Raw genomic sequence first — 24,016 nt, forward strand, 5'->3', positions numbered from 1 at the left:
TGACTGGAACTGAACCTGAGACTCTTCAGTTCGCAGGCTGACACTCTATCCACTGAGCCAAACCTGCCAGGGCCTGACACATCATTTTTATCCAGAATCCATAGTTTATATAAGGATTAACTCTTGATGTTGTACATTGGTTTTGACAAACGTACAATGACATGCATCCATCATTACAGTATCAAACAGAATAGTCTCTGAAAACTGCCCTGAAAACCCTCTGCTCGCCTATGTGTCTCTCCCTCTCCTGTTTCATTGACTTTGACATGTAACTAAGGAAGAACAGCTAGACCGCCACGCCAAAGCCAGCCCACTCACATGCCGAGCCACCGCTGACTGCTCTCCCCTGTGGTCCTGTGTGCGAGCTCCGTGTTTAGCACAAATGCCCTGAGTGTACGGCAGGGCCCATGGCATCACATCCTGCGGTTGCAAAACCAATGAATGTGGCGGTTGTGCTCACGACCCACTTGTTGATCACTGCCCTGCCTCTCCCATCACGCTTGGCCACCTCATCTTCACAGAGGGTCTGGCGGCCCCGAACAGAACCGCTTCTGTACCCCCGAAGGTTTGGGGTCGTCTATGCTCCAGATGTCAGATTGCAGTACAAACAAATCTATTCGCTCTTGTGTTTTTTTTTTTTTTTTTTAAATACTTTTATTGATTTCAGAAAGGGAGAGGGTGTGAGAGAGAGAAACATCAATGGTGAGAGAGAATCATTGATCTTCTGCCTTCTGCACGCCCCCTACTGGGGATCGATCCCAACCTGGGCATGTACCCTGACCGAGAATCGAACTGTGTGACCTCCTGGTTCTTGGGCTGCTTTTAGAGAAGCAAATGTTTCCCGTGTTCAACGGAGCTTGTAAAACTTCATTAGGAAGCTGACCCTTAGCCCTGATCAAGTCAACACTAGCTGTGTACATGGGCGTTTTAATGTCCCGTTTCCAAGCTGGCTCAGCCCTCTCCAGGTTGCTGGGTCTGCCAGGCCCAGAGGGTTTTCAGTCACCTGTGTAGTGTTTACTCCTCGCCTCATTCGCCTGGGGAAGAAAACAGGGCTCTCGTAGCTCCAGGTAGGAAGCAGGGTCGGGGTGCTCGCTAGAGGACCGTTCTCTCACACCCAAGGCAGGGACCTCGCGGCTCTCCCCGACGGGATAGGAGGCCACACCCGCTTCTCTCCAATCCCTCCTGGACCTGCTGCCATGTCCTCTCCTTCCAGGTCTGCCCTGATCAACATCTCCAGGTTTGTTAAAGACCAAAGTTCTTTTTAACTGACATTAAGGCACTATGATGCACCTCCTATGAGGCTTTTCTCTTCAAATACAGACAAGAGCAAAGGAGATGGAGATGCAGGAAGGGACTTAGACGCAGTGGAGGGGGATGGTGCTAGAAAGGTTTTCTCTGAGAAAGCCTACGCTAGGACACTTTCCAAAGTGTGTTTCTCAGAGTCCAGAACAGATCTTGCAGGCATTTAGGAGAGGAACAAAGAGGTTTTGTGGCTAACTATTATAGAATTGGGAAGTAGTTCTGCCCATTTCCCTAGGTCTTAATGATTTACAATGTATATCGCCATATTCTGAGACTCCCTGCCTTAAGGAAATGGATTCAACGTCTTTGAACACAATGTTTTCCAAAAGCCATTTGGCTTTGAGTGCCTACTTTTTAAAAAATTTATGTTAACCTAAGACCTAGTGCTGTCCCTCAGAACCAGCGGGATATGCTCACCCTTTGGGACACACTGCTGTAGAATGGGAGTCTCTAGAAGAGTCTGTGGCAGTCGTTCTTGAACCTGCAGGTGCATCACATCCTGGAGGTTGTCACAGGACACAATGCTGGGCCTCACCCCAGTCTCTGTTCTGGGAGGTCCAGAGTGGGGCCTGAGAACATGCGTTTCTTCCGTGTCCCAGGCGCTGCTGCTGCTGGCCGGGGACCACACTTGGAGAACTACTAGGCCATGGTCAAACTGGAAGGAAATGGAAGGGATGGGGGAAGGGAGGGGATAGGAGTCATGTGACAGGTGTGCGACATGGTGGGCACAGGCCCGGGCTTTGCCTGCCGGAGCTTCCAGGGTCATGAAAAGACGGCCAGCAGGCAGGTGAGGGGATGGTCAGTAGGCGCACATGCACGGAGAAGACGCTGTGAAGGACACAGTGAGCTGTGATCCGGACCCAAAGGTGCCCGCCCGGGAAGGAGCCCTCTGGGCTGTGGCCACAGTTACGCTGAGTCTGGCCATGAGAAACGGGGCCATAAGAAGGTGAGGTTCATGTTCCAGTCCAGATAGACAGCACAAAGGCCCTGAGGGGTTGGGGAGAGAGAGACAAGAGGCAGGAATGGAAAGCAGGCCGGCGTGGCTGGAGGCCAGTGAGTGAGAGAAAGTGGAGGAGAAGGAGGATGGAGGGGCCAGGTCATCAGGGCTGAGGGAGGAGTTTAGGTTCAACCTCCATGCACATGGCTCTGGCTGCTGCGTGAGAAGGACTGTGAGGGGACGGACAGGAGTGGGAGCCAGCTGGGAGGCAGCCTGCACTGGCGTTGGGGTGGAAGGAGGAGCCTGGAACCAGGGGGCAGCTGTGGTCCAGCTGCTGAGCCCTCAGGAGCTCCAGGGGCGTCACTCACTGGAGCCCCCAGAGGTGGGGATTGCTTCCAGGTGCTTCATGGAGGAGCTCACACAGCTGGATGCGGGATTCAACGTGAGGGGCAAGGAAGAGGGAGGGCCACGCCTGACTCCTGGGCTCCTGGCTTGAGAGTAGAGATGGGGGACAGATGTGGGAGGAGGAGGCGGGGACAGTTCATTCCTGAGCGGGCAACTAAGTAAAGAGTGACTTTTCCGAGGACAGTGAAGCCCCCAGTGCCCCCAGTATCCTGCTTGAAGAGTCACTGGCAGTTGCTGGCTCACAAATGAGATGGTGTTGGGGTTCAGTAAATGCCCTATTCAAGAATTGCCCTGTAGACGGTTAATCAGCGACTTCCTGGTTGCCCTGGATTGGAAAACAAATAAGGCCACTTACCACCAAACATAATGTTGTCTTTTTCTAATAACTCAGAGAGCACGCTGGGACCTCACAGGACTGTCCTATTGCTGGTAACACCCCACCCCACAGTTCAGTGGCGAACAACAGCCATTGTGTTTTGCTCATGGGTTTTGTTGGTTAAAAATTTAGATGGGCAGAGGATAGCTTTTCTCTGCTCCATGATGTTGGAGCTCAGATGGGGGCTGGAGTCGTCTGGAGATGTCTTTGCTCACGTGTCTGTGGTCAGTGCTGTCTGTTGGCCTGAGCATCCACACAGGCGCCCCGCCCCCTCACGTGCCTAGGGTCCTCACAGAGGCCCTTCCCGGCAGCTGAACTTCTGACATGGCAGGTTAGGGCTCCGAAGATGTCATTGCTGCAAAGATCTTGACTCCTAAATTACACGGGGCAGGTAGCTAGACTCATGCTCTGCCTAAAGGCTGCTAGATAAGAGATGGCAGTGCTCAGCGCTCGGCCTCGGGGTGATTTGACTCTCAGGAGGAAGAACCTTGTAAAGGGAGAGCTGGCTGTTTTGCATTGAAAATGATGACAAGGGTGTTCTCCTTTTGACTGTGAGCCAGACATGTGTAAACAGCTAATTTTCTAGTCTCTTTTGCTTGCCCAGCCCTGGGAAGTGAAGCAACTGGGCGTGGTTCACCGGGTGATATAAGGATGTTCATAAACTAGAAGATATAAGCACAGGTTTGAATTATTAAAAAAAAAAAATTACCTGGACACAGATTTCCCAAGGCCTCTTCTCTCAGATCCGTTCCGGTGGGCTTCACCGTGAAGTCGCAACGCACAGTCCCTCCTTTAAGTGAAGAAAATATTCTTCTTGTTTTGTCCACTAAGCTTATTGGGGTGACATTGGTTAATAAGATTATGTAGGTCTCAAGTGTGCATTTCTGTGACTCATGATCTTCATGTTGCACTGTGTGCCCACCACCCAAAGTCTCCCATCACCATGTATTGGACCTTCTTTACCCGAACTACCCTCCCCACCCCTGATTGTTTCACATCTCTATCCCCGACTCATTGTCAAAATTATCACAGAGCCCTTCTCTTCACTTCGTAAAGGAGTCAGGTCATTTGCATGATCGTTGTTCCCTTTGAGTGTGTTTTCTAAAATAAGTTCAACTTTCCATGCTGCCGTGTGTGCTGCCCATAGTCATTATGAAACGTGTCTCCCAGCGGGTAGGCTCCAGGGGAACGGGTCCTGATGCTTTGTCTGTACGTGGCAGCGACTTCTCACGGATGACTCTTCCCATTGCGTTTTAGGGGGGGCGCTCATGGGAAAAGGCCAGCAAGTGACTAGTCTGTGAAACCCAGAGGCACCAGTGATGGTGTGACTTTGGGCCAGACATTAGCTCTCGGAGTCAGCCTTGATTCCTTTGCCGTACAACTGGGTTAACAAAACCTCTGTGGTCCTTCTCCCTGGGTTTTCTCAGGACTGAGTGATGCGCCCTAGTCGGTTTGGCTCAGTGGATAGAGCGTCGACCTGCAGACTAAAGGGTCCTGGGTTTGATTCCAGTCAAGGGCACATGCCCAGGTTGCAGGCTCAATCCCCAGTGGGGACCGTACAGGAGGCAGCCAATCAGTGATTCTCTTTCATCATTGATATTTCTTCCTCTCTGACATTACTGGTAATAATAGACAAAGGACTGGATGATGTATGGCAGAACTTCGGCAGTTCTGTGAAGCATTATACAAGGTATAGTTTTCCCACGTGTAGTCACAAACAAAATGTTTTGTCCTTTGCAAGGAAACACATTCGCATATCAATTTTTATTCACGTATCAATTATTTAAAACCTATTGTGAGATGATTAAGGCAATAATGTCCTGTGCTTACTATTTATATGTAATATTCAAAACTAGCTCTTATTAGAGATCAGTTTTTTTAAAAAATAAGAAATTATTTTCTTATATACAAAGGAATTTTGTTTTCTTGTTTCTAAACTGCATTATCTACAAGACTTGAAATACAGGTAAAAAAAGAAGAGAGTGAAGAACACCCATAAAATTACCAGAGGATAATCATTGTTAACATGTTGATGCATTGAGATGATCTGATATCTTAGGTCCTGATAACTGCATTGGCGATTTTTATGATCTGTATTGCATATAAACTCTTTTTCTAAAATATCTACCCAGAGGCTGAAAAAGAACTTGGTAAAGAGATACTAATCCTTTCAGCTAAGATGATTTTCAGTGGAGCACAGAGATTGTTATTATAAGCTTTTGCTTTTAATTCCCCTCAGTTCCCTCTCCCCCCACCCCCACTCCCCCTCGTCCCCATAAAAGAGAGAGGGAGAAACAGGCTGGGTAACTAAGAATATTTTGTGCTCAGAGTAGATGTCTCCTTTCACGGTGTCTGGCACATAGTAGGCCCAGTAAATATATTAAAAAAAAATTCATTTTTTTATTAAGGTATTATATGTGTACATACCTTACCAATCCCCCCCCCCACTCCCATACATGCCCTCCAGGCCCAATAAATATTTTGTTATTTGTATGAATGAGCAGTTCCACCACTGCCATTAACACCATGTGACTTTGAACCAATTAGTTAAACTCTCTGGATGTCTCTAATACCCTTACAGTTAAAATATTTTATAATTCCAGCTTCCTCTCCTGATATATATATATATATATATATATATATATATATATATATGTATGTATATATATATTTTTTTCTTCTTTTTTTTTTTTTTTTTTTTTTTTTTTTCCAGAGAGGAAGGGAGAGGGAGAGATAGGAACATTAATGATGAGAGAGAATCATTGATTAGCTGCCTCCTGCACACTCCCCACTGGGGATCGAGGCCACAACCCAGGCATGTGCCCTGACCAGGTATTGAACCATGACCTCCTGGTTCATAGGTCAACACTCAACCATTGAGCCATGCCAGCTGGTCTGCAGTTGAATTTTTAATAAACATATGAATAGGATCTTAATCTCACTTGTACTTAGTAATATACCATGTCAGGCACATCATATTGGCATAAGGTTGAAAACATCAAATATTAGCAAGGATGTGGGGAAAAAAATCTACCAGGTGGCTAGTGGGAGTGTAAATTGTTAAAATTATTTTTGAGAGATACTTGACAATACCTAGTACAGCTGACTATGAATATGCCCTAAGATTGAGCTACTTCCTTTTCTTGGTAATTGCTCTAGAGAAATTCTCATACATATGCACAGGGAGACGTGGAGAAAGATGTACATTGCAACACCATTTGTAATGGGGAAGAACGAAAACAGCCTAACCTCTCTCTCTCTCTTCAAGTTATTTTCAGAACAAGTCAGTCACAGTTCTCATGGTGCTGTGCCCCCAAAGCTATATTTTAAAACAGTGTCTGGAGCCGACATAGGAAAATGTTAGCATGTTTGGTTTTTCCTGGAAGGAACATGAAGGTCTGTCATTTTCTGTGCTCGTCTATATCTGTGAGATGTCCAAACGTGAAAGTAAACACGAAGATTTTAAAAAGGAACAGGATGCTTCTCTCCTTTGCTTTCTTTTTTACAAACTTCTTTTAATTCCCCACCTTGAAACCAAGCGTCTTTCATATTTGCCTCTTGCTTGACTTCAGTCTATGCCGCGTCTTCGTTTCTTTTCCTCACTTATTTGAAGTCTCTCCAAGGAACCTGTTTTGGGGTCAGGTTCTTCAGACATGGCCTTGCTCTGGGTGACCTGCTGGTTAGCACACTAAGCTTGTCGGGCCCCCTGCTCCTTCCATACCAATGGGTGCTTGCACTGACCATGGCAACGGCCACATTTCAGGCCTTGCAGACCTGCTTTCTCACCGTCGTTCCGTCTGTCTGTCTTGGTACGTAAGATGTTTATACGGAGGGAGGGATGTTTGTTTTAGCGCACGACAAATACTTACAGTGAAGATTAGATCGTGCACTTCAGAGAGTCTCCAAAGCGTGTAATAAACAATTCTTCATCTTTAAAAACAAAGGCTCAGTCCCCCCTCAGCCTGCACATGACGCGTAGCTGCCAGACTAAACTGCCTGCCCACGTCAGGCTCACTGCACGTGTATATACTTCAAGTTCCCTGTTTTCTTTCATCTGCTTCCTTGGTAAACAGATGGCAGACACTTCCTCGGCCTGATCTCTCCCTGACACTGCACATGTAGCTCAGACGCCAACGGGCTGTGTGTGTCCCTGGCTAGTCTTAGAGGGAGGGTTTACCTTCCTTCCTTCTGGAGAAATTGGGCCTTCTCCTGGGTCTGTTTGCAAAGGGCTGTTGGAATTGGAGGTACAGGGTCACAGAAAAAGATCTCTCTTTTGGTGGCACTTGAACAGTCTATTAAAAACGACTCCAGTGCGCCCTCTGCAGTGGGTGCTGGTCTTACCGTGCCTGTGTTGGAAGTCTTGTCTCCTCTTGGGTCCTGGGCGGTGTGAAGAGCCACATGATCATTCACCAGTGTGGTGATCACAGAGGGCGCATTGGCAGCAGAGGAGGGGACAGCCGATACAGGGAGCACTTGGCCACTCTGTTGAGGCTGAGAGCATCGTGGCTGGTCCTGGCTTCTAACTTCGATCCAGAAGCTACTGTTAGGTCAGTTTTCAGATACAGACAGGAAGCCAGGACACCCAGTTTTTTTTTTTGTTTTTTTTTTAACATGTTCTCTGTGCTGGGCAAGTCATACAACCCAGTTCAAGGGCTCATATTTTCTCTTTTATTTCTTACTATTTTTAAATATATGTTCTTATTTTCAGAGAGGAAGGGAGAGGGAGAGAAACATCAATGATGAGAGAGAATCATTGACTGCCAATCCCTGCACACCCTCTACTAGGAATCAATCCCACTGCTTGGGCATGTGCCCTAATGGGAACCAAACTGGGGACCCTTCAGTCTGCAGGCTGACACTCTGTCCATTGAGCCAAACCAGCAAGGGCTCAGATTCTCTCTTTTAATAGTGATAATAAGACTTTCCTGAAACATGTGTCTCCCCTGATAGGGATGTTATGTGAGTTAAGTAGAAGAATAGATAAAAAGGCATTTTGGAAAAAAAAAAATTGAAAGCACTCTGTGATTAGCAGGTAGGTTTTGTTTCTTCTAGATGCCTTAGAGCAGTGGTCAGCAAACTCATTAGTCAACAGAGCCAAATATCAACAGGACAACGATTGGCATTTCTTTTGAGAGCCACGTTTTTTAAACTTAAACTTTTTCTAATGCCACTTCTTCAAAACAGGCCGTGGTATTTTGTGGAAGAGCCACACTAAGGGGCCAAAGAGCTGCATGTGGCTCACTAGCCGCAGTTTGCCGACCATGGCCCTAGGTTATCACTGGCCTAGGACCGATTTTCACCAGTGTTATTACTAGTACCCTCTTTCCCCGGGACCTCCCTCCTTCTCCTGTCATTGCACCTCCTACTCCATTTGTCTGGCTTAGGACAAAGCAGAGCGGCCTTCAACCGAGGCAGCGATGAACTGCAAACTGCTGGACAGTCTCACCCAATGGAGCATGGTGATGACTGTGGCTCTGAGTCCGCCCTTGATCCATGATTCCGTTCATCATTCAGGTGCCTGCAAGAGAGCAGGTGTCAGCAACTCTTGGTCAGTAATAGAAATGCGTAGCCTGACCGGTGTGGCTCAATGGTTAAGTGCCAACCTATGAACCAGGAGTTCATGGTTCGATTCCTGGTCAGCACACATGCCCGGGTTGTGGTCTCGGTCCCCAGTAAAGGACATACAGGAAGCAGCTATCAATGATTGTCTCTCATCATTGATGTTTCTATCTCTCTTCCCCTCTCCCTTCCTCTATGAAATCAATATAAATATATATTTAAAAAGTAATGGAAATGCATAGATGTCCTAGTAGCTGTAGGAAACTTTTAAATGCATAGCAATAGGGACACTGGGATTTAACGATAAAAAATTTTTACAATGTGATCTCACAGAACACACCCATTTTATACTATAAAATCTTTGGTTTCAACAAGCCATGTTATAAAGGTGTCATAAAAGGGGCCACAAAATCGGCAAGGCCAGGCATATAATAATAGGCCAGCAGGTTTAGATATGAGGGTGTTCCTGGCTTTATTGGAGGTCACATTCTCAACAGAGCACTGACTGTGCTTCAGGTCAAATGAAGTCATATCTGGGTTGAGTTAGCCCTTGTTGAAATCACTTAGGTAAGGTCTAATTTGTTGAACCAAACCCTGCAACCAGTTCAATTCACAGGGGAACGTGTAATTATATACATTTATCCCAAGACCCAACAGGAATGTTCTGGTGGCGATAGCGGTGATTGGAAGGGACTATGAGGCTGACATGGGAAGTGCCTGTAGCCATCTCACCAGCAGAAACAGAAATGGAAAACACTTGTGGAAGTCTGGTCTTGGTGACTTGTGTAATCCATCACACCAGTTAGTACACTGGATTCTCAAATGAGCAAATGTGTTTTCCAATACTGAAGCTTTATTTTCACTGAAAGGGTGATCTAGAGATCAGAGGGCAAGCCATAGTTGTGTATCTTACTGAATGAATTTTCCATGGCGTGCCATTGTTTCATATGGAACAGTTGTGTGACTGCCCGATTTCCACTTACCACTTAGTAATTACTTACAGCATACGTCAACAACATACATCCCCAGCTAATGCAGACTCCTCTTTTTCTTTTATCCTCACTGAGGATATCCGCGCCCCCCCCCCCCCCCCCCCCCCCCCCCCCCCCCCCCCCCCCCCCCCACACAGACACTTGATTTTAGGGAGGAAGGGAGGAAGAAGATAGAGAGAGACACTAATTGGTTGCCTCCTGTATGTATCCCGGCTGGTGCTGGGGATCGAACCTGCAACCCAGGTACATATCCTGACTGGGAATCGAACCTGTGACCTTCTGGGGCACAGGACGACGCTGTAACCCACTGAGCCACACTGGCCTGGCCAGACTTCTCTTTTTATCTGCTTAGAAGTTAGTCCATCCCTTCATAAAGCCTGTTTCCCAGACCTCCTGACAAATAGACTGTTTGGAGATCAGCTCTTGCTGTGTCCCCTGCCTGCCATCTGTTTTAGGTGTTAGTGAGTCAGGAAGTGCCTAAAGCACTAGTATGGAAGAGCAGAGGGCTGAGCTGTCAGAAACGGAATAATCTCCTTGGCCTCATGCAGGGTTGTGAGGTGGCTTGTATCATCAGGTCATCGCAGGGAGGATGGTGAAGATTCATCATGAATCCATGAATCTCTGGACTCGAAAACACAGGCTAGTTTTAGGAGAAACCTCAAAGGCGGCATCCAGACTTTGGTGACCACTGTTACAGCGCGGGGGCTGGATGTTTGCGGGGAGACAGTGCACGCAGACCCGTCGGTCTGGCCAGTTTCCTCTGAGCACCTGGTGTGCTGCTGCTTTAGAGATAAGTGGGCATGAGACCTGGTCTTGGTCCTGAGAGTTCTCAGGCCTGGCGGGAAGGTGTCACAGGAGTGTCTGTGCTAATGGCACTGATGGCTCTGACGCAGCACTGGCTGTGCATGGCCAAGCCTCGTGCTGCTTGGGCTTTGTTGACTTGCATCACCTTGTATTCTCTTATCAGCTCCCTAAGGGAGGCATTGCTATCTTTGAAGTACAGATGGGGAAGCAGGCCCCCCCCACCCCCCATGTTATTGTACTGCCTCTGAGCACAGTGTGTTGAAGGCCTTGCCAAGGATGTACAGTGGGAAGAGCTCAGCTTGGCTCTGTTATGCACTTATGGGGTCTTGAGGAAATTTCATCATTTATTTGAGCCACAGGTTCTCATCTGTAAAACAGAACTAACAGTGTCTACTTAGCCCTCACTGTCAGCATCCTCAGACAGGCCTTTCCTGAGCACTCTAGGGAATTTTATTCCCATCTTCCCAGTGACTTGGTCCCATCACCCTGTTGTATTGTTGTTATCACCATCTGAAATGATCTTACTGTGTCCATGACTATTTGTGTTCATGGCTATTATTGGCCTCCCGCTTAAAGGTAAGTTCCATGAAAGGCAGGGACTGGGCCTTTCACAGTCCCTTTTCTGTCACCACAAATGGGTTCCTGGCACATAGTAGGCATTCAATACGTATTACGTGAATGGAAGGTGTGTAGTCCACAGCTAATGGAGAGGGAAAGGAGAAAATGATGGTTCTTATGTTCAATGTCCTTGTGAAAAACTCCAGAAAGAAAACAAATCATGGAAAGCTTTGAGCTATGCAGTTCAGGTAGTAGGTAGAATGGTTCAGATATGTGTTTTTTTAGCCATTACTGAAGGCTTACAAATAAATCCAGTTCCGTCATCCAGTGCATGATGGACCATCCTTGACCGGAGCTGACCTTCCTTAGCAGGAGAGCGAGGCCAACAGGACACAGACTCAGAAAGTGGGATCTCGTGTGCATGCACCTGGGGGAGATGCTGAGGGACATGTGTCAGCTGAGGGAACTCGCCTGAGGAGGTGTTTGGCCTTCGCTCCCTCCCTCCCAAGCGTGAGCTTCGAAGTGTGTTGTCCTGCTCTGTCTCCCAGCCGCGCCTGCAGCCACACTGATGCTTACTGTCACCCTGGTTGCAGGACTCGGAGAAGCGCACTCCGCTGCACGTGGCCGCGTTCCTGGGCGATGCCGAGATCATCGAGCTGCTGATTCTCTCAGGTAAGTGCCAGCTGTGCGTACAGTCACCACACAAAACTGTCAGCGACCCGCTTACTCCAGTGACCACGCTAAGGAACACAAACACAGTTTCTTCATGGGGCTCATGGAAGTGTCTTCGATTAGCGATTTTGTCGGTAAATGTGTAAAAAGTGCAAGGAGTGGTTCTTTTAAAAAAATATGTATTTTTATTGATTTCAGAGAGGCAGGGAGAGGGAGAGTGATAGAAGCATCAGTGATGAGAGAGAATCCTTGATTGGCTGCCTCCTGGGGATCGAGCCCCAAACCTGGGCATGTGCCCTTGACTGGAATCGAAGCTGGGACCCTTTGGTCCACAGGCTGACGCTCTATCCACTGAGCCACACCAGCTAGAGCACAAGAAATAGTTCTTATTGAAAAAGTACATCTCCACGAAACCAGTTTGGCTCAGTGGATAGAGCGTCGGCCTGCGGACTGAAAGGTCCCGGGTTCGATTCCTGTCAAGGGCATGTACCTTGGTTGCGGGCACTTCCCCAGTAGGGGTTGTGCAAGAGGCAGCTGATCAATAATTCTCTCTCATCGATGTTTCTAACTCTCTACCCCTCTCCCTTCCTCTCTGTAAAAAAAAAAAAAAGTACATCTCCAGCAAAACTTATGTGCAATTTGGAAATCTGATTCCTGACTGCCTATTTAAGCCCAGCACGGTAGGTGCATCCAGCGTATTTGGATGTCTTTACAAAAGAACAAACAAGCAAACTGGTTCCTTAGTGTCTGCATGAACAGACACAAATGTGTGTGTGTGTGTGTGTGTGTGTGTGTACATAGATCTGAATTCACTGCAAAACAATGCTTTGTTCTGCTTATGGACTTATGACTGTGGTCATGTAATCTCTATATAGAAAGTGGTAATATGCAAATTAGCTGGTTGTCATGACTCAGGAAGAGGCTACACCGCCACCGGCTCAGGCAGAGCTGTGCACACAGATGGGTGGGAGGGGACTGTGTGCTGCCCCAGCCCCAGCACACACACACCAGGGGTGGGGCATGCTCTGAGTGGCCGCGGTGTGGCTTGGAGCCCACCCCCGGTGGGTGGCAGTGGCGGCTGGAGCAAAGCAGCCCGGGTCCTGGCTGCCTGGCAGTGGCAGGAGAGAAGCAGCCTGGGTCCTGGCTGCTGGAGGGAAGCTGGTGCCGGCAGCCAGGGGAAGGAAGGCCTAATCTTGCACGAATCTTCATGCATCAGACCTCTAGTAAAAATATAAAAACACGAAAGGAAAGGAAACATTGATTTCTGGACAGTGGTTAACTCCCCGTCTGAGGAGGCAGGTTGAGTGAGGGGTGTTTTTTAGGAAGGGCGCAAAAGAGATTACAACCGTGTTAAGTATTCTGTTTTCTAAAAATTGGAAGCAAATATGGCAGATGTGTTCAGTCTGATTTGCAGGTGCACTAGTCATATAAATATTCTCTTTATTTTTCTCTGGATTTTAAGTATTTTATGTGAGTTAAAAATGCCAGTGCTTCCATTTTTGGAAACCTGTGTGTGGTACATCCCACGGAGCAGGTTTCTGAAGTCAGCATGTGCTCTCCGCCGGGAGCGTTTGCCAGACAAGGCCCGGGAATGAGTCTGAGCACGTGCACGCATCCCGGTGTGGATCACGTGCAGACCCGCTGCCTTTCCTCCAGCCTTCTGTTGGCAGATTAAAACCTGGAGGAAATGCCCCTGCACTGAGGCTCGGCCTTTGTTTGCAGTGGCAAAGGGAACTGTAGAACCCAAAGCGAGCTGCACACGGGTGGGAGCTGATGCAGGTGTTTAAGCAGATGTGGAGGGCATTGTGTGAAGGAGACAAGAATTGTGCTGGGAGCCCTGCCTGGTTTGGCTCAATGGTTAGAGCGTTGCCTGTGGACTGAAGGGACACAGGTTTGATTCTGGTCAAGGCACATGTGGGAGGCAACCAATGGATGTCTCTCTGTCACATCAATGTTTTACTCTCCTTCCTTCAGCCTTCCTTCTTCTCTCTCTAAAGACCATTGGAAAAAATATCCTTGGGTGAGGATTAACAATAATTTGTGCTGGACACACAGGAAGGTTTCACTGCCCTCCTTGTGTGGTGTCCCCTTCCAGGTGGGCTTTCCCGGACACACGTGCTCTGTGCCTTCGCTGTGCAGCCTGCGCTCCTGACCGTTGCCTGGAGCTTGGCGGGAGCCTGGGTGGCGTCCTTCTGTTCTTGAGAGCAGGCCTCCTCTGACGGTTCCGAGATGTTCCAGGGCTGTAGGCCAAACAAACACGCATTGTTCGGTGTTGGCACGGACCAGGGCTCAGAGCCAGCATGCACCTGGCTGGCTGCCCCAGCAAGAGAGACTTGGCCCATGGAAAACCTGGCGGAAACCAGTGGGGGGTAAAGTAAAGAACTTTGTGGTATGACACCTAATGGTCCCAACTGGCTGTACTCACCATCCAAATATTGTGTGAAGAGACACCTCGGAGTCTCAGAAAAACGTCAGGTTCATGAATGTGCGAATTCAGAACTTTGTCTTGGACCCCAGCATGGTTTCCGTCTGTTTTTCATACCTGGAAGGGAAGGTTTTAATTCCGCAGCGTGAGGTTGACCCTCTGTTTTCCTTAGGTGCCTCATCACCTTCACGAGGCATGTAATCCACCAGCTGATCTTTTAAAAAAATATATTTTTATTGATTTCAGAGAGAAAGGTGAGGGATAGAGAGAGAAACATCCGTGATGAGAGTGAATCATTGATCAGTTGCCTCATGCATGCCCCACACTGAGGATTGAGCCCACAACCCAGGCGTGTGCCCTTGACCAGAATCAAACCCGGGACTCTTTAGTCCTTAGGCTGATGTTCTATCCACTGAGCCAAACCAGTTAGAGCCAGCTGCTCTTACATGTGGCTCATTCAGGGGAGCCTGGAGAGTATATCTTGATCTGTACACCTCCTTGTCTTGGAATTCTGAGCTGTTAACCTCTCTAGTATAATTTTGGGTGGCACATGCCATGGAATTTCCTCACCCCCATCAAATTGGAAAGATTTAGGGCCTGAGAGAGCATTGGGAAAGTTCTTTAGACATTTTACTCATTTGTGGAAACTTTAGGTAAACGCTTGGAATCAGCATGGCTTTAGTTTGCTCTTAGAAGTCCTATACCCAGTTGCATTTTATTTTCCTAAAGAATTGTCACTGTAAGAGCAGGACAGTTTAATCTCTGAGCTTTCATCTGGCAGCTGGCCCTTTTAGGGAATCCACCCAAACTCTTCTCCAACCTCATAATGAATGAGGTGTTAATGATTCCCATGTTGGACAAATGATTTGGCTTTGCCAGAATGGCCCATTACAGCTGTGTTCTCTATTGTTGTTATTAACTTGCGGAGTGCAGTGTAACCCAACTCCATTAATTCCTCCCGAGGTTGTCTCCCATTAGCCAGGCGGATGGAGCCCCGAGGCCCCTGAACAGACAGAGAGGAACAGGCCTTACAACACCCCCCTTCCTGTAACCGCCAGAGCGGATTCTGGCTTTAATTCCCCACCTGACTCTCGCTTCTCTTTGGGAACTGGCCTGGTCAGGCTCAAGTCAGAGAGAAGGTCTCTGCTGTTGCCCAGAGCTGCATGCATGAGACCAACCTGAACCAGTGAGTGGATGAGTTAAGGGACAAGGTTGCCGTGTAGGAAGCAGAGCGCCCAGGAACACAACCCCAGTGGCAACAGCTGTAGAGAAACTGGGATGCACACGGGTTAGAGCCCTGGGCTGGAGGAAGAACACCGAATCCTCACCCTCCAGCCTGGGATGTGTGAGGTGTAAGTACGAATTCAAAATATTAAGTTCATTTGCATGTAGGCCGCCCAACAGGGGGTGTTCCGGTAAAGGGATTTCCTGTGATTTTTCAAAATGTGATTTCTGCTCCCAACACCAATTGTCTCCTGAGCCACGCAGGTCATTGTTTTGATGCTCTTATGCATAACGCATACTCATCCCTTCAGGTTGGATTCGGTTTGTGTGTGTGTGTGTGTATGTGTTTTCCACCCTCAAAAGGTGAAGGTGATTAAACCAGGCAGTGCTAGTTTTGCCCCCCTCGGTGGTGTGATTATCAAGGGTGAGCCATCACTTGGTGGGCATGTTAACCAGCTCCAACGGCAAATCCAAGGGGAGTGCTGAAGATGCTCTGAGCAGTTGCCTCATCATGGGATTATCACACACGCTTCCAAGGTCATTGCTTTGAAGGACACTGCTCCTGGGCTGTAATAAGATTAGGTCTCTGCGTGGAAAAAACCCATAACAAGCTGATTTCATTATATTCTAGTCATACTTCGTATGATTTTTGGTTTATACTTGCTTGTTTCTGTAGTTAAACGCCAAACTTGAGATACACCAGCCTTTAGAATCCGTTATCCTCTTTGACCTCTAAGCGCTTTCAGTCCCTCGTCTACCTTTTGCCTTCGTTCTACCTTTTCCTAGACGACAGGACTAAGAGAACAGACATGTCGCCTCTGGAAAAGGTGCTCAGAGAGCGCCCTGCTCTCCGTGAACATAAAATCAGGTGGTAATAGGGGTGCGATGAAAAGCACACTTAACTCGCCATCAGGGTTCAGGCCTGACAGCTGTGAGCTGGATCTTCATTTCTGAAGAATCAGGAGCGCCTATCCTTTAAAGCACATGTGTCAAACACAAGGCCCGCGGGCCAAATCCGTCCTGCCAGGCCTTGCAATGTGGCCCGCACCGCGCTGTCATCACTGCACTCCGCTGCATTTCCATCACAATGACAGTTTATGACTGTTCAGTAAACCATTCGGCCCGCGATTTAGGCTGGATTTTAGATTTTGGCCCCTTCTCTGATTGAGTTCGACACCCCTACTTTAAAGAATAATAATGTAAGCTTTCAGATGTCCTTGGGTACAGGGCGTCTGCCTTTAAGTGATTCGGCATGCAGACGCTGTGCCTTCAGTGCCCCGTGGTGGTGCCTGATGGGCAAGAACGTAACGGGGAGCTTCCTTGAGAAAAACCAGTTATAAATACTCAGCCATCTTCCGGCTCCCGCTGACCTTAAACAAGGCTGGAGGTGTTCCGGAAAGAGGCGAGGAAGCCAGGGGCAGGGATGACACTGATGAAGTGCTGCCGGTCCCCATTCAGATAGCTCTGCGTTTGTCATAGTAACTCCGTTGCCGGGAGCGGAGCTTTCCTGGAGGACGAGTGGAGGGACGGGGACCCAGCGGGACCGGGAGAAGGCCGTCCCCGCTCTGTGATGAGCTTCAGTGCCTGGAGCACAGGGAAGCAATGCCGGGGTGTGCTACCTAAGGGGAGTGAGGGGGATTGCTTTATGAGCTCAGCCAGCTCAGGGTCATTTTTCTCTTTGAGAGAATTTTAATATTAAAAGCCATACTTGGATCTTTTAATATTAAAAAACGGAAAGTTTTCGGAATATATAAATAACAATTCTCATCACAACACAGTGTAGATACCTATAGACGATAATAGAAGGATAAGGGAAGCAGGCAAAGCGTCTGAACGAGCAGTTCTGGGAGAATGAATGATGAGTGGGCAGGAGACAAGCATATTAGCAGATACCAACCTCACTGTTAAACAGTATACCATTTTTCCTCTAATCAGATTTGCAATATTTTCAATGGTTATAACTCAATGTTATCTCCTTCAGAAACATGATATAGAGCCTTCTAATGCCGCACACAAGGACAGAAGCAGGCTGCATGTCAGGGGGGAGGGGGAAAGAAGAGAAGGGGCAGGGGGAAGGAAGAGAGGGGGGTTGAAGGTAACATTCTGCCTGTGGTGGCACGGATGACACTGGTGCAGCCTGCCCTCCCTCGTGAGTGTCCTGGCCGGATGGCTGGGGATGGAGCTCCAGGGATGAGCTGCTTAGGGTCACAGCGTGGCGGGACCAGAATGGCATTTGGAGAGTCAAGGAAAGGTTCCCTGGGACGGAGCGCTGCCCTCCGTGCGGCGTGGCTTCCTCACCGCCTTCCTGGCCGGCTCCCCGGCCTGTCTGCCCCGCAGCTGGGCGCCTGCATGTGGGGCCGGCCAGCCGCTGTGCAGGGAGGAGAGCACGAGAGAAACATGAAGACGCCGCCCGCAGGGAACACATCCTCAGCTGGAAAATTCCTTTCCAGTCGGACTGTCCCACCAACAGCCTCTTGCTGTTTATTATCCTTATTCCCCTGGCCTGAACCTCAGGAAAATCCGGGAGGACACTGCGGGGGGCGGGGGTGGGGGGCGGGACCACTTTCTATGGAAAGAGTGGACGAGTCATTTTTTAAGACATGTACTTCTTCCTTTTTTAAAAAAAATGTATTTTTATTGATTTCAGACAGGAAGAGGGAGGGAGAGAGAGAGAGAAACATCAATGATGAGATTCATTAATCAGCTGCCTCCTGCATGCCTCCCACTTGGGATTGAACCCTGGCATGTGCCCTTGACCGGAATTGAACCCAGGACCCTGCAGTCTACAAGTCGATGCTCTATCTACTGAGCCAAACCAGCTAGGGCAGATGTGTCATTTTTTAATCAAGGGCCACTGACCAAGAATAAAATAGTGTAAAAAAAAGCAAGTTACCACCCGTCCCCCATTTTATTAAGAAACATTAAACTTCACATGTTAGCTCTCTTAAAAACATTGTCTATTTCTAATATATTGAAAAAGGTGGAAAACAATATAACTAATACCCACGTACACCAAGGTTTATGAAGTCAAAGTGGCCATATTTGCATCGGATCCTTTCTTAAAGGAAAGAAAACATGGAAGACACAGTTGCAGCCCATTGGCTGTGCTTACTCCTCCTTTTCCCCGACCCTCCTCCCCAGAGCACCCACTCCAGAGAATGCTGGTTACTTTAGCCGTAGCTGCTACTTTTACTTCCTGCCTGTGCATCTGTAAACAACATACAGAAGTACTTTTGCAAATTTAAAAGCTGTATGTGACTGGTATTATGCCATAGGCATTACTCTGCAACTTCATTTGTTCAGTGTTACCAGGTGGAACCAAATTGCCTCCCAAAGGGGCTACACCTGCCACACTCCCACCCTCTGTACGCAAGCCTTCCTGACGCTCCTCACTCTTGCCAACTCGTAGCATTGTCAGACTGTAATTTTCACCAACTGGATGGGTGTGCCATGGTATGCTAATGTGGCTGTCATTTGCCTCTCCCTAATAGTTTTTTTTTTTTCAACTTCCTGAATTATTTTATTTTGCAACTGGTGAATTTTGTCATTCAAAACAGTCAACTCAATTTTTTCTTCAATTACAATTTGTATTCAATATTATTCTGTATTAGTTTCAGCTGTACAGCCTAGTGGCTCAAGAATCATATATTTTACAAAGTGGTTCTCCAGATATTTAAAGTGGGAGAGAGAGGTAGAAACATCACTGAGCCACGCTGGCTGGGCCAAAAGTATACCTTCAAAGCTCCCCAGAGCCAGCTGGTGTGGCTCAGTGGTTGACTGTCAACCTCTGAATCAGGAGATTGCAGTTAGATTCATGGTTCGGGCACATGCCAGGATTTCAGCTCGGTCCCCAATGTGGGGCAGGCAGGAGGCAACCAGTTGATGTATCTCTCTCACATCAATGTTTCTCTCTCTCTCTCTCTCTCTCTCTCTCTCTCTCTCTCTCTCTCTCTCTCTCTCTCTCTTCTCTCCCCCCTCCCCTTTCCTCTCTGAAATCAATAAAAAATATATTTGGAAACATTTTATTTTTTTAAAATATATATTTTATTCTATTTTTTACAGAGAGGAAGGGAGAGAGAGAGAGACTTAGAAACATCGATGAGAGAGAAACATCAATCAGCTGCCTCCTGCACACCCTCCACTGAGGATGTGCCCACAACCAAGGTATATGCTCTTGACCAGAATTCAACCTGAGATCCTTCAGTCTGCAGGCCGACATTCTGCCCACTGAGCCAAACCAGTTACGGCAAGGAAAACATTTTAAAGTATACATGTGCCTGGCCCCATTTCAAACCAATGAAATTAGATGGGGGGTATGAGGTAGGAGGTGGGAGGTGGGAGTAAAGGAGTCTATCTCTTGGTTTTAGGGATTATTATGTTCTTTTCTATAATTAATATCGTTGATGGTATTTGTCCTTCAGATAAAGAGAAAAAGATTGTGTAAGTTCTGTGATTTCTTATTTCCTTTTAGCTGGTATCTTAAACTAAATTTCTAGCGCATTGTCACCTGGTGCCTTTTTAAAAAACACACACATGAAAACACAAGTAATTTTAAGCTGTCAGCTGGCCATGGCCTCCCAGAGATTGGGCAGCCCTGCTTCTACTTGCCTTCTGACTCAGCCTTCCCCAGAGGCACCACACCCCACCTCCCCTCCTCTCCCCCCTCGCTCATGTCCTCACTCTTCTTCCTCACCAGCTTCCTTCCTCTTCCGAAGGCCAAAATAGTCTCACCTCACTGCATCGGCAGATGATGACATTTTCTCTGGCTGCTCCTCTTTAGTAGCCCTTTTAACAAAACTTTCCATCTCTGATCAGAAGACTGATCAAAACCCCTAAGCCCCCTGAAAAGGAAGCTCAGATGGGGGGTTATTTAAAAAAATAATTTTCTTAAAAATATTTTTAAATTGATTTCAGAGAGGAAAGGAGAGGGAGAGAGGAAAAGATCAATGATGAGAGAGAATCATTGATTGGCTGCCTCCTGCACGCCCCACACTGGAGATCGAGCTCACAACCTGGGCATGTGCACTGACTGGGAATTGAACTGTGACCTTTTGGTTCACAGGTCAAAGCTCAACCACTGAGTCACACAGATCGTGCCGATGGGGTGTTTATCAGTTCAACGGTAGACCTGGAGGGCTTGCCCCGGTGAGAATTGTGAGGGTATCACAGAAGGAGGGCCGTTTCTGCTGTCCTTGACTCCATTCGTTTGAGGAGTCTGCCCCATGATGGAGGTGGCTCCAGGGAATGTGAGCTGGCTCTGGCTGGTGTGAGCCTGACTGTCCCCCACAGTGAAGGAGCCTGTCTCCCCACAGTGTGAGGGAGCCGTGTGCAGCCCACACAGGCTCTCTGTTGGTCTGCCCCGGTGCTCCATGGAGGCTGGCTCATTCCCACCAAAACACCTGCCAGTCCCAGAGACAGAATGGGGATTCCTGGATAAAGCTTTCCATGGACCCTCTCAGTCCAGACGAAATCCCGTCAATGGACAACATAAACTGATGAACAAAGCAGACCCGGAGACAGAGAAGCATCGATCAGGCCGTCAGACCTTGGAGGGAAGGTGGGGGAGGGGGAGGGTAAGGGGGAGAGATCAACCAAAGGACTTGTATGCATGCATATAAGCCTAATCAATGGACACAGACATCAGGGGGATGAGGGCATGAGTGGGGGAGGATGGGAGGCAATGGGGGATAAGGATACATATGTAACACCTTAATCAGAAATGAAAAAACAAACAAACAAAAAAGAACTCAGCTTCACCCGATGTGTGTTTGGAAGCTGACTGGCCCTCGTGCACACTAGTTGGAAGGCTGCTTGTCCTTGACCGTTTGCCGAGAGGGTGTTGTGTGCCCCATGAGATAAAAATGCTTGATCACTAAATAGAAAATACTTTCTCTGATTATATATTTTATTCAGGAATATACATTCTATTTGGGGAACACACACACACACACACACACAAACACACACACACACAGAGGAAAAGTCCTCATTCCTCAGAACACACATGTCCACAGCCCTGGAGAATCTGTCTTCTCACCACTGTGTCTCCTACCCCCTGGGATGCTGGATTTCTCACCGGGTCTGTGCCAGTTCTTGGACATTCTCAGTTCTTGATCTCGCTCCTCTGCAGTCCTGCGGTCTCCTCTTGTGCAGTTGCCAGAAAGCACGGGACCGATACAAGGACAAACAAAACGCAGCATGGTGATTGTACGGGGCAAATGGGGGCGCAAGATATGGCATCTGACGTGACCTCAGGAGACTACCTCCCTCACCCTGCTGCATTGTGCCTCTGACCTGTGCTGTTTGGTTCCAGGGGCGCGTGTGAATGCCAAGGACAACATGTGGCTGACCCCGCTGCACCGGGCCGTGGCCTCCAGGAGTGAGGTGAGTGGCTGTCGGAGTAACCTACCACCTTCAGTCCCTCGGAAGAGAGACCTTCTCTCTGCTGAAGTGGGATTCTCACTGGTGAGCTCCAGGCTTTTGCTTCTCATGCTAGAGGGTGGCCAGCAATGAACCGCTGTTGATTTGAGTGCCAGCTGAGTGCCAGGCGCAGGACTGGGGGTGAGGGGAGGAGGGAGTGTCCAAGGTGGGCTGCATGGTCCGTGACTTCAGTGAGCTCTCTGTCCGGAGTGGGAGACACACAGGTTAGCGCATCAGTATGACAGCAGAACGGAATGGAGCAGGAAACAAAGGACTGCTTGAAGAGAGGACGCCTTCCGAGTTGAGAAGCGAGGCCGAGCCAGTCCTTTGAGGATGAGCAGGGACTTGCCGGCAGGAGCAGAGAGGGCCAGAGAGGGCCGAGTGGTGGAGGAAGATGCTGCAGGAGAAGAGGCACAGCGGGGAGTGGAAGGCGGGCTCGGGTGGATGCAGCTGGAGCGTGGGGTGAGGTGGAGGTGAGGCTGACAGTGGAGGCAGTAAGGTGCCCTCTGAGCAGTGGGGAGTGCAGTAATTTAAACAAGGAGCTAGACTTCTTTCATGAAGGGCCAGTTAGCGAGTATTCCAAGACTGCATGAAGTCTCAGTCACAAATGTTCAACGTTGCTGTCACCATTCAAAAGCAGCCAAAGATAATATGTAAACAGGGAATGAGGTTGTTTCAATAAAACTTTATTTATAAAAACAGACCAACATGATCTGTGATAAAATATTTTTAGAAGTATTGCCTATTTAAGAATATAGCCCCCCCAAACCCCACACACACTCAAATACATATTTTCTTTGCGTAACCTGTTGCTTTGTGTGAAATGCATTTCTAAATGTTTCTTTAAAAGAAGTACCTCTTAAAGATAATACCTCATTCCCCTAGTCTTAGTTACTCAAAAAAGTAATCACATTTTGTGACTTTTAGGAAACAAGTTTCTAATGATTTCACTGGTCTTATCTCCAAAAAAGTATAAACTTGTGAAGTGTTCTTGTATATTTTGTTTTGTTAGTCTGTCCTTAATTTACATACTATTTAATGCAAAGCAAGAATGAGTCCCAGTGCAATAAAACAATGCACGAGGCAAAGGAATTAAAGTGACAGGAGGGGTTGTCATTTTGCTCTGAATGTGTAAAAAGCATACTGTACCAGCAGTTTTTACCCCATTGCTTGGAGATGATTATCTTTGATCTTTTTGGCCATCTATCTGCAGAATTTTTCCAGCATGCCTCTTCAAAATGTGCATCTCATTTATTGATAAATCATGTGCTGAACGGCTGTCATATTTCAAGGCTCAATAGACTCCGGGGGAGGCTCTTCATTTACCAGCTCTCCCATGACCCAGGGAGGTAATAGACTTCTGATGGCTTTCCTGCGTTGGCCAAGCGCCTGTCAGATCTGATTAAATCTGTCATTACTTCTACCTGGTAATGCAGGTGATGGAAAGCTTTCTCCGGAGCGGAAGTGCCAGCTCTGTGGCTTCCACATTAGTCACACGGGCTGCTTGCATACCTCTTGCTTCTTTTAGGGTGCTCCCAGTTTAAGAGCACATTTCGCAATCTGTAAGCAGACGTGGCAGGCCCTTCACTCTGCCTTTGGGGGCACTCCCAGCGAATGAATGGAGCCAGGGCCACCCCACCCCCTCAATACTGTGAGTGCCCCCCTCTTCCCCCTATGAGGCCAGATTCTCGGCAGAGCTGACCGAGGGCACAGCGCCAACTCAGAAGTTAAATGCCAGCTGAAATGCTCTTCTTTTATTATTTTATTATTATTTTTTATTTTTATTTTTTAAAATATATTTTATTGATTTTTTATAGAGAGGAAGGGAAAGAGATAGAGAGTTAGAAACATCAATGAGAGAGAGTCATTGATCAACTGCCTCTTGCACACCCCCCACCGGGGATGTGCCCGCAACCAAGGTACATGCCCTTGACCGGAATCGAACCCGGGACCCTTCAGTCCTCAGGCCGACGCTCTATCCACTGAGCCAAACTGGTCTTGGCGAAATGCTCTTCTTTTAAAAGAAAACAAATGTGAGTGAAGGTTCCAGTACATTTTCTTCCCACATCATGATGCATTGGGGGAGGGGGACTGTATTCTTCCCACTTAAACCTCCATATTTAAGAGAACAAAGTTGATAAAAATATCATTTTTCTAACTAAAATGTTAATGCTTTATTGTGATTGAGCTTTCCTTTTGATTTATTTTTTATGCACTCAGCTAGTTTTTAGTTTAGAACCTACCTGGATAATATTTCTCTCAACCTTCCATAGTTCTAGCCATGTTTCCCACAGTATGTGAGCATAATCGGTACACATGTTTTGCTCTGAAATGGGCTCAAG

The 24,016-nt window shown here is 47.7% G+C and overlaps 1 protein-coding gene across 7 annotated transcripts in view; it reads left to right on the plus strand.

The window, feature by feature from the left end:
* Positions 1-24,016, plus strand: part of ANKRD44 (ankyrin repeat domain 44) — a 195,330-nt gene that overhangs the window by 88,791 nt on the left and 82,523 nt on the right. For all 7 annotated transcript variants that reach the window (XM_036421408.2, XM_036421402.2, XM_036421405.2 and 4 more), the window contains 2 exons: positions 11,527-11,605; positions 21,568-21,638. In XM_036421408.2, coding sequence (XP_036277301.1) covers positions 11,527-11,605; positions 21,568-21,638 — 150 coding nt within the window. The remainder of the gene's footprint in view (positions 1-11,526; positions 11,606-21,567; positions 21,639-24,016) is intronic.

This window comes from Pipistrellus kuhlii, unplaced genomic scaffold (genome assembly GCF_014108245.1).
Source record: "Pipistrellus kuhlii isolate mPipKuh1 unplaced genomic scaffold, mPipKuh1.p scaffold_m20_p_7, whole genome shotgun sequence".
In the NCBI taxonomy this organism is placed as follows: Eukaryota; Metazoa; Chordata; class Mammalia; order Chiroptera; family Vespertilionidae; genus Pipistrellus; species Pipistrellus kuhlii.